Source organism: Rhipicephalus sanguineus, chromosome 9 (genome assembly GCF_013339695.2).
Source record: "Rhipicephalus sanguineus isolate Rsan-2018 chromosome 9, BIME_Rsan_1.4, whole genome shotgun sequence".
NCBI classification, from domain to species: domain Eukaryota; kingdom Metazoa; phylum Arthropoda; class Arachnida; order Ixodida; family Ixodidae; genus Rhipicephalus; species Rhipicephalus sanguineus.
The window spans coordinates 16,653,771-16,667,537 of NC_051184.2; the positions used below are offsets into that span (position 1 = coordinate 16,653,771).

The 13,767-nt window shown below is 48.3% G+C and overlaps 1 protein-coding gene across 1 annotated transcript in view; it reads left to right on the forward strand.

The window, feature by feature from the left end:
* The window catches only part of LOC119405370 (gastric triacylglycerol lipase-like), a 35,643-nt gene that overhangs the window by 7,390 nt on the left and 14,486 nt on the right, over positions 1 to 13,767 (forward strand). Inside the window, exons 2-4 of the mRNA XM_049419366.1 lie at positions 6,637 to 6,683; positions 7,563 to 7,797; positions 9,050 to 9,167. Coding sequence (XP_049275323.1) covers positions 6,637 to 6,683; positions 7,563 to 7,797; positions 9,050 to 9,167 — 400 coding nt within the window. The remainder of the gene's footprint in view (positions 1 to 6,636; positions 6,684 to 7,562; positions 7,798 to 9,049; positions 9,168 to 13,767) is intronic.

A 13,767-nucleotide genomic window follows, 5' to 3' on the forward strand; every position in this document is an offset into this window, starting at 1 on the left:
GTCCCAAAACCACGATATGATTGTGAGGGACACCGTAGTGGAGGGCCCCGGAAATTTCGACCACCTGGGGTTCTTTAACGTGCACATAAATCCAAGTACACGGGCCTCAAACATTTTCGCCTCCATCGAAAATGCAGCCGCCGCGGCCAGGATTTGATCCCGCGACCTTCGGGTCAGCAGCCGAGCGCCATAATCACTAAACCACCGTGGCGGGGCGTCATTGAAATTTTAAATAACTTTGCCCTGCTTATCGTTTAGTACGTGTATTTTGATCCTTCCTATTCATGTCTACCAGTTCATGAAAATAATCCACACGGCGTCGGCTGAATTTAGCTACACGATCTACATGACCTTTTAGGGCCGAAGCACCTTAGGGTCTCGGCGTGTCGGCGTGCATCGTCGTCTGCTGTTGGGACGGTCAATTTGCTTGAGCGCAAGAGACGGCGCAAGAGACGGCTCGCCGTGTGGCGAGAGAGAGCGAATGGCGCGCGTTCACTATGGAAACGCTCTTTCTGCGATGAACGCTGAACTACCAGCTCGCAAGGAACGAGAACGCGCCCTCTCCCGCGAGAGGCAACACTGACGCAGGCAGCGTAGAGTGCCTCGAGGTCCTCCTCGCCCGGTGGGCGAGGAGGACATCGAGGCACTCTAAGGCAGCGTCTGCTAGCGAGTTTATTTATTGAAAAAAAAAAAAAAGCCGACCTCTCGCGCTGCACACCGTTCACCGGCCACCCCGTATATATAGGCACTGGATCTTGACCTGCAATGTAGTGCCAGTGGGAGATTTCTCTTGTGCGTAGTTGAACAATAAAGATTCGCAGCGTGCATGTTAACTAAAAGCGGACTGCGGGTCTCTGTGTCTAATCTTTCGTCTGTCTCTCATTGCCCACTGGGTGATCCCGGTGGGGAAATCCCGGTGATTTTGCTGTGGGAAACAACAGCGCACACTGCATGCTTCGCCCCTCCACAGGTTTCATGTTAGTGGAGCTGAAACACCCTTCCCTACTTGCATCGCCCCTGCCCAATTTCTCTTGTTTTTTACTGAAAGGAAAAAAAAGAATGTGATCACTCTAAATGGTGGCGAACACATTCTATTTTTTACAGCAACAATGTAAAAATATTGTGAGATACGGAGACAACAGCCCAGGCTCTAAAAATCCGGAGCATACACTCGTAGACAAGCAAGTATGTAAAGATAACCGGCAAGAACACTACTCTTAGCCCCAACATCGGCATGCAAAGGTGCAAGCATGTACACGAGGTTATGATCTTGTCTGAGATCAGTAGACGAAGAAAGAGAGAGAGAAACGTTTTAATTAAATGATGGAGATGTTAGCATGGCTGTTCGCCTGACATGCTACTCCAGGTGCTGGGTGATGATTATGATATATACACTGATAAACACTTAACAACACATACAGCCACATGTGACTATGGGTCACATGTACTTCGAAATACATGTGACCCATAGACCCATGTACGAAGTAATGCCGGCACTCATTCCAAAAAACATGGCTGATCCCTCCGTCATAGGAATCGGTATAACACGAAAGTGAAACGTGTCTTCACAGAAGTAGTGCTCATTGTGTAGTGATATATGAGAGCTTGTACAGTGTCTATTCGTGTTTGGCAGCTATAGCACCGTTTGACGTGGATGCACCCATGTTGACAGCATGTCTCTATCGCGACGACTAACGCCCATGATCATGATTAAACCGTTGTGGTAGCTGACGGTGTGAACATATATTTGGACACAGCGAATCGTGAATCCCACGTAAGGATGATATCAACAAGCTCATAATCAACACTGGTATACCCGGTATGCACTTCTTCAAAGCATCGTCAATTAAGGAGAGAAACGGCACGGTGTGCACTTTCTAGTAATGGGTAGCCGACGACTGTGCTCATGCATACATAACACACACTGCGCTTCAGCAACACGGGGGGTAGAGGTTCGTAGCCTGAGCCGCAAACGCGTGCGTCCCGCTGGCCTCTGTCTCGCAGGCGCTGCTCTCGCTCCACCAAGGCACGACATTCGCCTGTCGAAATCGCGTCCTTTCTGCAACGCATATTGCAGCAGTTTTGTTAGCCGGTGCTCTCGCAATTGAAGCAGTCGGCGGCGGAGAAATCCCGTTGGTTCACGTGGAAGCTGCACTACTCCGATGAGCCGACGCACGCTAACACGAAGCCAAAGGCAAAGAACGTAACTGCGTCAAGGGTGCCTCGGCGACGCCAGCGCGGCCATTCTACCTCTCTGGTATCGAGACGCTTTAACCATGACCTCAGATATCGCGTGCAATCTCGGAGTAAGCGCTGGTAAGTGTCGATCGTGAAGCATTACTTCTTTTCACATCTCACAGACGGCGGCACCGCCCCGCTCCGCCCGCCGCGAAAGAGAATGTGTGACAGAACAAGGAGGCGTTGGAAAGATATAAGGCGCGTTCGCCTGCGTTCGCGCCATGTCTCGCAACTCCCGATTTAGATTAGTCGGTAGGGCGTCGGGCGCGTGCCGTCGCGGCCGCAACGTCGTTGGTTCGATTCCCAGTGTGGTATCTTTTTCTTGGTTTTTTTCTTTCTCACCCGTTGGCGTCCATTTTATCAACGTCATATCCGCGACGGATGTACTTGGTGGACCCCGGCATAAAACACTTTCGTGTTAAAAAAGACAAACAGTAAAGAGAAACGCGATATAGCTTTGACATTTCTCGTAACCGAAATTGAACCCTACGATGGTTCTTGACTGACAGAGCAAGTTATAAATATTATAGCAGGCCCTCTGATTCACGTGCAGGAATGCTGTGCTCGTGTTCCTGGTGGGCAGCACGCTGCCCTTTTGGAGGACGAGAGGCGCCCGTGCTCTAATGCTGCCAAAGGACGCTGACGCCGACAAAAGCATCGTGTGTAGCATGCCATTTCTTTCGATAGGACAGTTGACTCTAGCAACGCTGTCTAGGGTCAACATCCGAGACCGGCTCAGTCTGGTCAGGAGAGCGCGATGGGCGGTCGCAGCTCAGGGGATCATGGACTGAAGACTCCACCCACGCCCAGGACCTGGCCCCAGGATGCCGCGCTTTTACAGCGGAGCTGTTAAGCTTTTCATTGTGACGTTAGTCATTGACAGAAAACTATCATCATCATAAACCGGCACGCGCTCTCTTCGTCGTCTTCTTGTGCTTTGCTCCCAGAAAACGTGCACCGATTTGTCCGGCGTGGCATGGAATAACTCTGATGGTTCAGAGAGAGAGAGGAAGAGAGGGCTAGAAATAAAGGGAAAGAAAGAAATTCTTGGCGAGGCGGGATTCGAACTCGCGTATCCGCAATCCGAACGCGTGCGTCGATCGTAACCACCCGGCTACCGGGGCACGCTAGCAGAGCATAGCTCTGTATAGTATAGTATAGTATAGTATAGTATAGTATAGTATAGTATACTGTATAGTTTAGTATAGTATAGTATAGTGTAGTGTAGTGTAGTATAGTATAGTATAGTATAGTATAGTATAGTATAGTATAGTATAGTATAGTATAGTATAGCAAGGGGTTGGGAATGGGAAGTGAGGATGAGGAGGAAGGAAAGGAGGAGGAGAGTAAAGCATAGGATAGAAAAAAGAAATAGAAGGAAATAGAAAGGAAGAGAAGAAAGGCAGGAAGAGAAAGAAAGAGAGAGTCAACGAAAGAGAGAGAAAGAAATAAAGAGAAAAGGGAGAAAGATATAGAAAGAAAGAGGAAGCGTGAAATAGAGAGAGAGAGGGAGGGAGAAAGAAAGGCAAGAAAGAGAGAAAGAAATATATCAAGAAAGAATGAAAAACAAAAATAAACAGAGGCAAAAAAGACAGAAAATAACAGAGAGACGAGCGAAAAAAGAAAGAAAGAAAGAAAAGAAAAAAGAAATAGAAAAATTCATCGACCATTACGATACTACCTAATGCGAATTCTGAGCGCACTTTCATGTAGGGGCAACGCCAACTGTGCTTGAAGTTTTCGCTATCACCAGTTGTAGCAATGTAACATTCGTTGCATATTGTGACGGAGGCGAGATGTAGATTTATTAGATATTTATACCAGTGAATTGGCAGCCAAAACAATATGGCTGATGAGCCCCACGCGCGAGCACTTCACGTTTACTCATCGTTTTTATCTTCGGGGAGCACCGCACTAGTTCATGCCCATGTGGCACCGTAATATTGCCGCAGAAACTGCTAGCGCTCGAGTGCTACGCACACCACTCTGTGTATTGCAGGCGTCGCGAACCAAGCGAAACGCCGACAGCCTTATTACGACAAGCATAGGCGTGCGCAGGGTTCGCCTTCAGGGGGGGGGGCGAAGTTTCGTCGCAGCGCCCCCCCCCCTCCCAATTATGTCAATGTATGGCGCTGACATTACGCCCCCCCCCCCCCCTCCGTGTCGCAGCGCCTCCCCTATTATGTCAATGTGTGGGGCTGACTTTGCGCCCCCCTCTTAGGTGAATAGGGGGGCGGCTGCCCCCCTGCCCCCCTGTGCGCACGCCTATGACGACAGGCGAAGCCAGCCGCAGTGCACGTGCCAGCCCTGCACACGCACGAGCTCCGACCGAGGGGCCAGTGCGCGTGACGGAGGAAGAAAGCGAGGTTAGAGGCCAGTGGCTCATGATATCGACACACTCCGTGTTCGCTCTGTTTCGTCTTTGTTCGCTCTATCGGTTACGCCACCGACGCCAACAGCTACGCCGCTCAACGCAGGAACGGGCGCCAAAGAGCTGCACTCTAAAATCTTGTGTAGTGATCGGTGCAGTTCTAAATCTTGCGCTAAACGCAACACGACTACTGTGAAACCTTCGGAAGTGCGTAGAACGGGCACCCCGCGATTCCCGTTTGTTGAGCTCCCACTGCTCCGTTTACCAAGCTGCCAATGACGTCAGTGTTTGAGTTAGGCACGTATGGTTTCCCCATCACCGAGTATAATCTTGTTAGGGAGATTCGCAGAGTGCGGCATGCGCACTACTTTATGCTGCGCTTTATCGACTTCCTGCTTATTACGGCCGTTGAGATACGTGTCGCCCGCAGCGAGTTCCGTGAGGTTGTTTTGCCCCTTCAGATGCAGCGACGAAGCGCCGGAGAAGCGCCGGTGGGAGGAGCAATCGCGCACTTGGTGAGGCGGTGGCGCCCTCTCTTGCGCGGCGCGGGTGTCAGCCGCATGTTTCTGAAGCATTTTGGGCGATATTAAGTTAATTATTACGATTACTTCTTAGTTATTTCTGTTAATTATAATATTTTACACCTTGTTCATTCTTTAACCTGGTTTTGAGAATGGCTAGCATTGTTTCAGGCCTGTATTGAGCGCTTGATTGTGAGCGTGATCACGCCACATAAGATGTATATGGACGGCAAGCCGGGCCCCTGAAGTGCTACGCAGTAAAAATAAAAAGAAACATGAAGGCCGTCCCGCTCCGCACTTCCTTCAGGCTTGGCACCCTTAGTGCGAAGCTGCCCTATATTTCTTCTTTGTGAATCCCTCAGGATTTTCGTGGTTATGGTTGTTGATTCTGCTATCTTACAGATAGGTCATAGGGAAAGTCAAGTCTGAACTCAATATTTATAATGATTGCTGGGGTTTTACGTCCCAGAACCCCGATATAATTATGAAAGACGCTGCAGTGGAGGGCTGCGGAAATTTCCACCACCTGGGGTTCTTCAAGTGCACCTAAATCTAAGTACACGGGCCTCCAGCATTTCGTCTCCATCGAAATGCGGCCACCGCGGCCGAGATTCTGTCCTGTGACTTTCGGGTCAGCAGTCGAGCACCACAACCGCTAACCACTTCGGCGGGTAAGCCTGAACTCGGCGCCCAACTGACGAGTCGAACCTTGTACTCCAACACAACAACCTAATTCTTTAAAGGGCTCCTGAACAACCCCCCTTGCTTGGGAAAAAGCACATACCGCGGAAAGCAGACGCTGCTGTGAACACCTTAGCCAAATCTCGCAGTCGTGCGCCGCAAGGAGAGCTTACAAGCGCAGTGTGAAGTTGAGCCTTTCTCAAGCGCCTTCTCTTCATACAGAGAGCAGTCCTGACTCACCCCGGATAATAATATATAGTTGTTGGGGTTTTACGTCCCAAAACCACGGTGTGATTATGAAAAACGCCGTAGCGGAGGGCTCCGGAAATTTTGACCATCTGGTGTTCTATAACGTGCCCCTAAATCCAAATACACGGGCCTCTAGCATTTCACCTTCATCGAAATGCGGCCACCGCGGCCGAGATTCGATCCTGCGACTTTCGGGTCAGCAGTCGAGCACCGTAACCACTAGACCACCACGGCGGGTACTCTCCCCGGAGTTGCCGTCGCCAGCTCTATTTCGTAACACAGCAGATTGTTGCTATTGGCCGATAGTTGACATGAATCAAGAATGGCATTTGGATCAGATGCGCTTCTTGCCACGCGATGTCGCCAAGTGCTGACGCCGCGCTCTATAATCTGCTAACATTACACAGTAGTCACATTAGCGCACTCCGGAATCACACTGGGATTGAGCGAACGCGTTTCATGACGCGCGCTGACGTAGGTCGACCCTTGAACTGCTCAGGGTAAGAAGCTGCGTGAACCTTGGACTGCGAAACTTAGCACCTTCAAGCAGCCATCGGTTACAACTCATTTGTGCAGCCATCTTCCGCGAGGAAGATTTCTACGGCACGGGGCTGCGATGCTTGGTGAGAAGCGAGCGTTGCTGCTCAAGGAACTGAGCTTTTACATTCTCTGTAATGACAAATGGCTCGATTGCGTGGTAGCCTTGGCGACCACGTTCAACCTTACAAAACACAGAACTAGCTATGCGGGAGATTAACCAGGGGAACGAAGGGAATTAAAGAGGCCCGAAGTTGCGGGCTCGCTTGCCGCATACGCTTATAACCCGGAACACATATAACCGATTATCGTCAATTCAACCGTTGTGTAAATTAATTTATTTGTGAATAAATGATTCCCATCTTCCTTTCCCTCCCCCTCACTTACCTTTCTCGCTCCCTTGCAATATTATACTATGCAAGGCTATGCTATGCTTTGCTCTCTCCCCTAACCATTCCCCTCCTCCTCACCCTCACTTTTCTTTCCCGCCCCTTGCTGCATCGTATACGTGGCTATGCAATGCTTTACCCTCTCCCACACCCTCACATCACTCCTTCTCACCCTTACTTCACTTTCCCACCCCCTGGCTATACTATACTACGCATGGCTATGATATGCTAGGAGCTGCTTGGCACATACCCGCTTTTCGTGGCCCATATCCACCGAGTTTTGTGTCTACGCTACGCGAACATACCTCGAGCTTAACTGTTAAAAATTAATTACATGCAGCTTTTGCAATTTGCAAATGTAATTTGTATATTTTGTCTTTTCAGCAGCAACTGTTGCTGCCTACAAAAGCAATTCCTTGTCGAAACTTTGCCTCCTGCGTCACTCACCTTTTCTCTTTCTGCGAGCTTCTTCCTTATTCGCACAGAAGCACAGAAAAGCACAGGAAAGCACGAAACAATAATCGTTTTCTTAGGCAACATTCAACTGCAACCTTTGTTGGTCACGCCTTTGCGCAGGAAGAGCTGATCCAAGTCCGGGGCTACCCCGTAGAATCCCGAGAAGTAGTGACCGAGGACGGATACGTACTCGGCATCTACAGGATACCGCGAGGGAGGCTGGAGACCGAAGAGACCACAACTGGTTCGCCTTACCTTGACTGTGACGGCGCCAGCAGACCCCCCCTGCTTCTCGTGCACGGTCTTTTGGGCTCGGCCGTCACGTGGGTGACCAATTACGCAGACCAGAGCCTCGGTAAGATAACCACTATGTATTATGGGGCAAAAATCAAAGCTCTTGATCAGCTTTGAAGCACTTCAAGAAAAGTTCGTGGGAAGATGAAAGCTTGAAGCGATGAGATTTTGTCGAAAAGTAATGTAGCTGAAGCCAGCGTTTCCAGAAGGCTGCTTGTTTTCGCCAGGACCAGACAAACACTGGTCCACTTGGCGAAACAGGGGTTCCAGTGACATTCCTTTTTCAAAGATTCATCATCAATTGATAGGTCTTGTAGTATTTAAGGCCTTAGATTCCTCATCAAACGCGAAAATTGACCGTTGGCGTCGGCGTCAACACGAGTGACACAAAATATCATCACGTGATTATGTCACCATATGACGTCATCGTGATGTTACAGATTGCCAAAATTACTATGATGTATCTGTATCTGTGTGTGGATGACTATAATGTCTCTGCCTCATTACAATAACTACTTCGCGCACGCGTTCTTTTTTTTATGTGTCAACACTTCCTGCGACGATGTAGGCGACACACATGTATTGTGTGTTCCATGCGAGCCATATGCACATTGCGTAAAGATTCAGAAACTCTTCATATCTGTTTTGTTAACATTAGGAATGTATTGTTTCTAAGTTTCCGTCTTAGTGTTCTGCTAGAACTAGTGCTGAAACTGTCAGCACCTGGAAAAACTATTAAACGTAAATTAAAACATTTTCTTTTACTCCAAAGCTGATCTGGTACCCTATGCACGAGATTCAAACCTTCAAATCGATTTCCGAAAGCAACGCTATATTAAGAGGGTATACAACCATGGTTGTAGCTGAGAGTCATATATGAATATGTAGTCTCGCGCAGTGGCTACTAGTAATCCACGACCTGCCCCACAGTCGGCTCCTGAAAGCATATAAAGGTCATTACCGAGGCTCCCCATCTGCTTCTTTTTCTCTTTTTGCTATTATGTACTTTGCGTGATTAAGTGATAACATACAGATTATGTGGCTACCTGGGGAGGCCCAAGTGTATCGGCGGCGTGTGTGCTGCTTGAAGAATGGGTTACACATAAAGAGACTGTTCGCAGAACAAAAGTTGGAAATGTGACTGCGGATTCATTGCGGTCACCCAATACAAATTTTTCTGTGATACCTGGAGCTTTTTTCATTGCCAACACCTTGCGTTGAGGTCGCCTAGGATACATGGCGTATCTTTTTCTTCGGTGATTGATCTACAACCACTGTCCAAGTAGTGACTGAGAGGAGTCGCGTTACCGCAGGATACGTGCTCGCCGATGCTGGCTACGACGTCTGGCTCGGCAATCTGCGCGGAAGCACACTCGCCCGCAAGCACGTAAAGCTCAACCCGGACAGTAACATCAGTTTCTGGGATTTCACGTGAGTTCAGACTTGGGTTATTATGTGCAGGTCACAACAAGTGTCGCAGCCACGGCGCATTCAATGCTCTCCTTTGTGTTTTAAAGGGACACTAAAGAGGAAAAAGATTTTTCTCACTTTGTAAATTACTCTTTCAAAATTCTAAAATCAGCACGCTTGCCGCGAGAAGACCGTTGGTAGGCAAGAAAACGCGCAAAAAGAAAATGCGAGTGGCGACGGAACCTTGAAATTCCCGCACTAGACGACGTGACGTCATAGATTTTAACGGTGTCTAGTAGGTCCTACCTAGTTCCCAATCAGTAAAAATGCAGTACATTGTCCTCTGAGGGGCCCATAGCCTTAATATACCAAGTTTCAGGAAATTTCGTTCGACCAATGTCGCCAGTATACGAGAAATACACTTTCAAATCCGTGACGTCATGCGCGGTTATCACGGCGCGAAACTTAAAAATGAAACTTTGGCCTTGATTCTCTCCTCTATTCGTAAACTCACGGTGGTGAAATTAACGACATAAGAGTTCTCGTAGTACAATTTATCGATCTAAACCGATTTGTTGTTTCACTTTAGTGTACATGACTCATCAAACACGAAAATTGACCGTCAGCTTCCCTCGGCGTCGGCGTCAGCACGAATGATAAAAAAAATCATCATGACGTGATGACGTCTCCATATGACGTCATGACGTCACAGGTCACCATAATGTGTGACGTCGGCATGATGTCACATAACCTGACGTCACATGATGACGTTATCACAAGACATCGTCGCTTGGTCAAAGGTGCGCCGATCACGGAGGCAGTGCAAAACCACGTTAGGTGCAGAAAGCTATTGGAGGGGGACAGGGAAGGAGGATCAATACATCGACTGTGAAGAAAAAGAAGATGCATGGCTTTCGCCTTCGAGTCGTGTTAGGCGAATGGCTATAAGGGACCGTCGTGAGTTTTTTTAGATCACTGGTCAGCAAATTAGCTCATAAGTCGACTCGCAGCGCATTACCTTTAATTTTTATGCGGGAAGCCTTGGACACCGAGAAAAACGCTTATCTGCTCCAGTGCAAGAGCTTCCCAACCGGAGATATACTTCGGAGCCAACCGTAATTCTGATCATCGTAAGCCAGGGTGCTGCAGATAGTTTTCTCAGCATTTTTCTTGCGCTCAATCAATCTGAATAAAATTGCCACTGCACTTCCTTCCATATTCGAGCAAGACAACAATGCTGCCATCTTGGACCATCTCCCTGAAGGGAACCCTGATGGGATACGAAGCAGCAGCGGTGCGCACGGCGTTGACCCGGCTGAAACGGGCGTCGACGCGGGTGCTGGAAGAACGGTTTGAAGCGAAACTCGGAGTAGCGTTTACTCGAGTAAACGTTTGTTTGAAACGCAAAGACACGGGAGGCGGGTTGGGTTTCGTGTAAGTTTCATTAAAGCGTTTGGCAAGACTTCGTAGTCGTTGTCCCTTCAGAGTCGAGACACGGGCGCTGGACCGGAGCAGGCGCGCGTTTCGCCTTGACTACCACGGGTGAAGCGAGAGAGAAGTGACACGTTCAGAGGTGTTGCGAGCGGGCGGAGCAGCCGGCAGCTGCGGGCGCTACGGCGAGCTTGCTGCGGGTGAGGGAGAGAGTGACGTCAGCGCGCATCTGCGAGGGAAGCGTGCGAGGGGAGCGTGACGTCAACGCAAAGCTGTGGCGTGACCTACTTGGCAACGATCCAACACCTACGGCGAGGGGAACGCGTTGCGGCGCATTCGTACGGACGCACGTAACGTACGGCATTACACACGTGAGTCAAAGAGCTGCTTCGCATCTAAAAAAGTCAAAGCCAGTTCCACTCCAAGTGAAAGCTGTACGAACTGCGGAGCATTGATTTGGCCCTGTTTCCTTTTTGTTTTTCTTGTATTTATCTGCCCTTTTCTGTTCTTTTAGTGTGATTATGTGATATTTCATGCCCTTTTCTGCTCCTTTCGGTTCTTCTAGTGTGATTATTAGGGGTGTGCGAATATTCGAGTTTCGAATTCTAATCGAATAATATCTAATCGAATAATTCGATTCGAATTCGAATACCTGGTATTCGAAGTTTCGAATAATTCGGCAGGATGAATACCTAAGACGCAACAAAGACCAATGATGCAACTTGGTTAGGGTGGGTGGCTGAAACTAACGTTAACGTCGTTACAGTAGGCCTTTCGTTGAAACTTTCGTCGATATCCTGGTTCAAAATGACGCAGGAGAAAAAAAAACGCATGAGAAAATTGTCAAGCCCTTATCAACTTCGCTTCCGAAACGGAGGCGTGGGTTTTCCTGCGTACTTCGGTCGCGTATGCCGCAACCGCTGCAAAACGTCCCGATTTCGGCCCACGAAACCCTCGGTGCTGGCTTCACATGTGAAAATTGGTTGACGCTGTACAGTCGCCACGGCTGCACCGCATCACTAGTTCCGAAACTTCCATCGTTCCGGCGCGCAGTTTAAACGCTGCTGTGAACGGGCGCCCCAAGATTTTTGGGCCCGGAGGACTCATGACGATGAAGCACAATATTACCGTTGTCAGATGAGCCGCATTGCGCGACCATACGGGAAAAAAGAATGGCTACCGTACCCCCCTATGTTAGCCGTTAGGAGGTTAGGACATTAGGAGTGCCGCTGCTGACTGGAACGGTGGCTCTTCTATCAACATGCCTGCGCGCCCATAAGAGCTGAAAAAATAAACCCTCCCGAACAAGCGCGTAATAAAGATGTCACCACGCCGTAGCGTCCCTCATTTCTCCTTTGTATTGCCGTAAGTGGTGGTACACGTTTCGTGTAAATATACACTATTCGATATTCGATATTTTTGGCCACTATTCGACACTATTCGATTCGAATTCGATTCGAGATGAAATTTCACTATTCGCACACCCCTAGTGATTATGTGATATTTTATACCCTTTTCTGCTCTTTTCTTGTGATTATTTTATTTGTTTTGTGGTTATCTATCTTGTGTTTTATGATCTCCTTTATACTGTTTTTCTACTGTTTGCTGCTCCGAGCGTGGTGCGTCTACTCCCGGCGCCGCCTTTTCGCCTCCACATCTCTCTTCCGTAGATATGTGTCCAACTACAGACGCAGACGTTTCGCTGTCGATTCGCTGGCTCGGACAGACTAATTATATCGCTTCGGCGACGCTGGCGCTCACGGGCAAGCAAGCGCTGGCGTTCCAAAGGTGCAGCCTGCTCGGCTTATGTGTATCAAACGTGGGACCCGCGTGACAACGACGTGAGACATGAGACGACGACAGGGCGGACCCTTAAACTACTCCACGGTTTAAAAAAATCACTCACGTGAATGTTCAATACACACGACGGTTGCTAATGTTTCTCGACGTCGCCACCTCAAGCCTACTTTTCTAGGCCATCGTGGCTGCGTAGGCGGTCACTGCAAAATGAATTTTGATTAACGCAAGCAAATGAAAACAAAACGAGAAAGAAGCGCCCCGCTCCATGTCTCCTTTTCCTTTCATTTATTCGCGCTATTTTACGTATCTACCAATTTTCTTGCTTCTTTAATTACTAAAATGGTTGATTTTATGCCAATAACAGATTCAATGATAAGCAGTCGCATCTAAAGCTAACGAAAAATGCCACTAATAATACCAAGGAAAAAAAACACAAATATCCAAGCGAAAAATTAACAGTACAGTCATACGTTTAAAGAGTAACGTTTTCCAACGCTAAAGAACAAAAATAACCCAAAATTGATGCGTAAGTAAGCACCGATAAACGCATGCCTGGCACCTTTAAACGATCTGAAAACGCTCGCCGCCATCACATCAGCAACATATACTTAATCCATACAGGCAAGCGTTAATCCGACTCCTCTTTCAATGCACTTTTAAATGCGAAGCATTTCTTAGCGAACTTCTGCGACTATGAGCGTATCTATTTATCTATCTATCTATCTATCTAGCCGCCTACGACTTTGTGCTCTCCTGGTCGCTTGGTTCATCGAATGTGCACCAAAATTGGTATGGCGTAACATGACTGTATGACGAACATAAATGACAAGTCATAACATGAAAATCATGACACGCATGTCATGTACAGCATGACTTACGTGCCACGCTCATGGGGCGCTGGCGGCGGTTTCGCTAGATTTATATACACCAAAATTGGTATCTTGCGACGTGACTGTGTAATGAACATAAATAACACGAGTTAACATGAAAATCATGACACGCATGTCATGTACAGCATGACTTACGTGCCACGCTCATGGAGCGCTGGCGGCAGTTTCGCTAGCTTGATCTACCCCGAAATTGGTATTGCGCGACGTGACTGTGTGACGAACATAAAAACACGAGTTAACATGACAATCATGACACGCATGTCATGTACAGCATGACTTACGTGCCACGCTCATGGGGCGCTGGCGGCGGTTTCGCTAGATTTATATACACCAAAATTGGTATCTTGCGACGTGACTGTGTAACGAACACAAATAACACGAGTTAACATGAAAATCATGACACGCATGTCATGTACAGCATGACTTACGTGCCACGCTCATGGAGCGCTGGCGGCCGTTTCGCTAGCTTGATCTACCACGAAATTGGTATTGCGCGACGT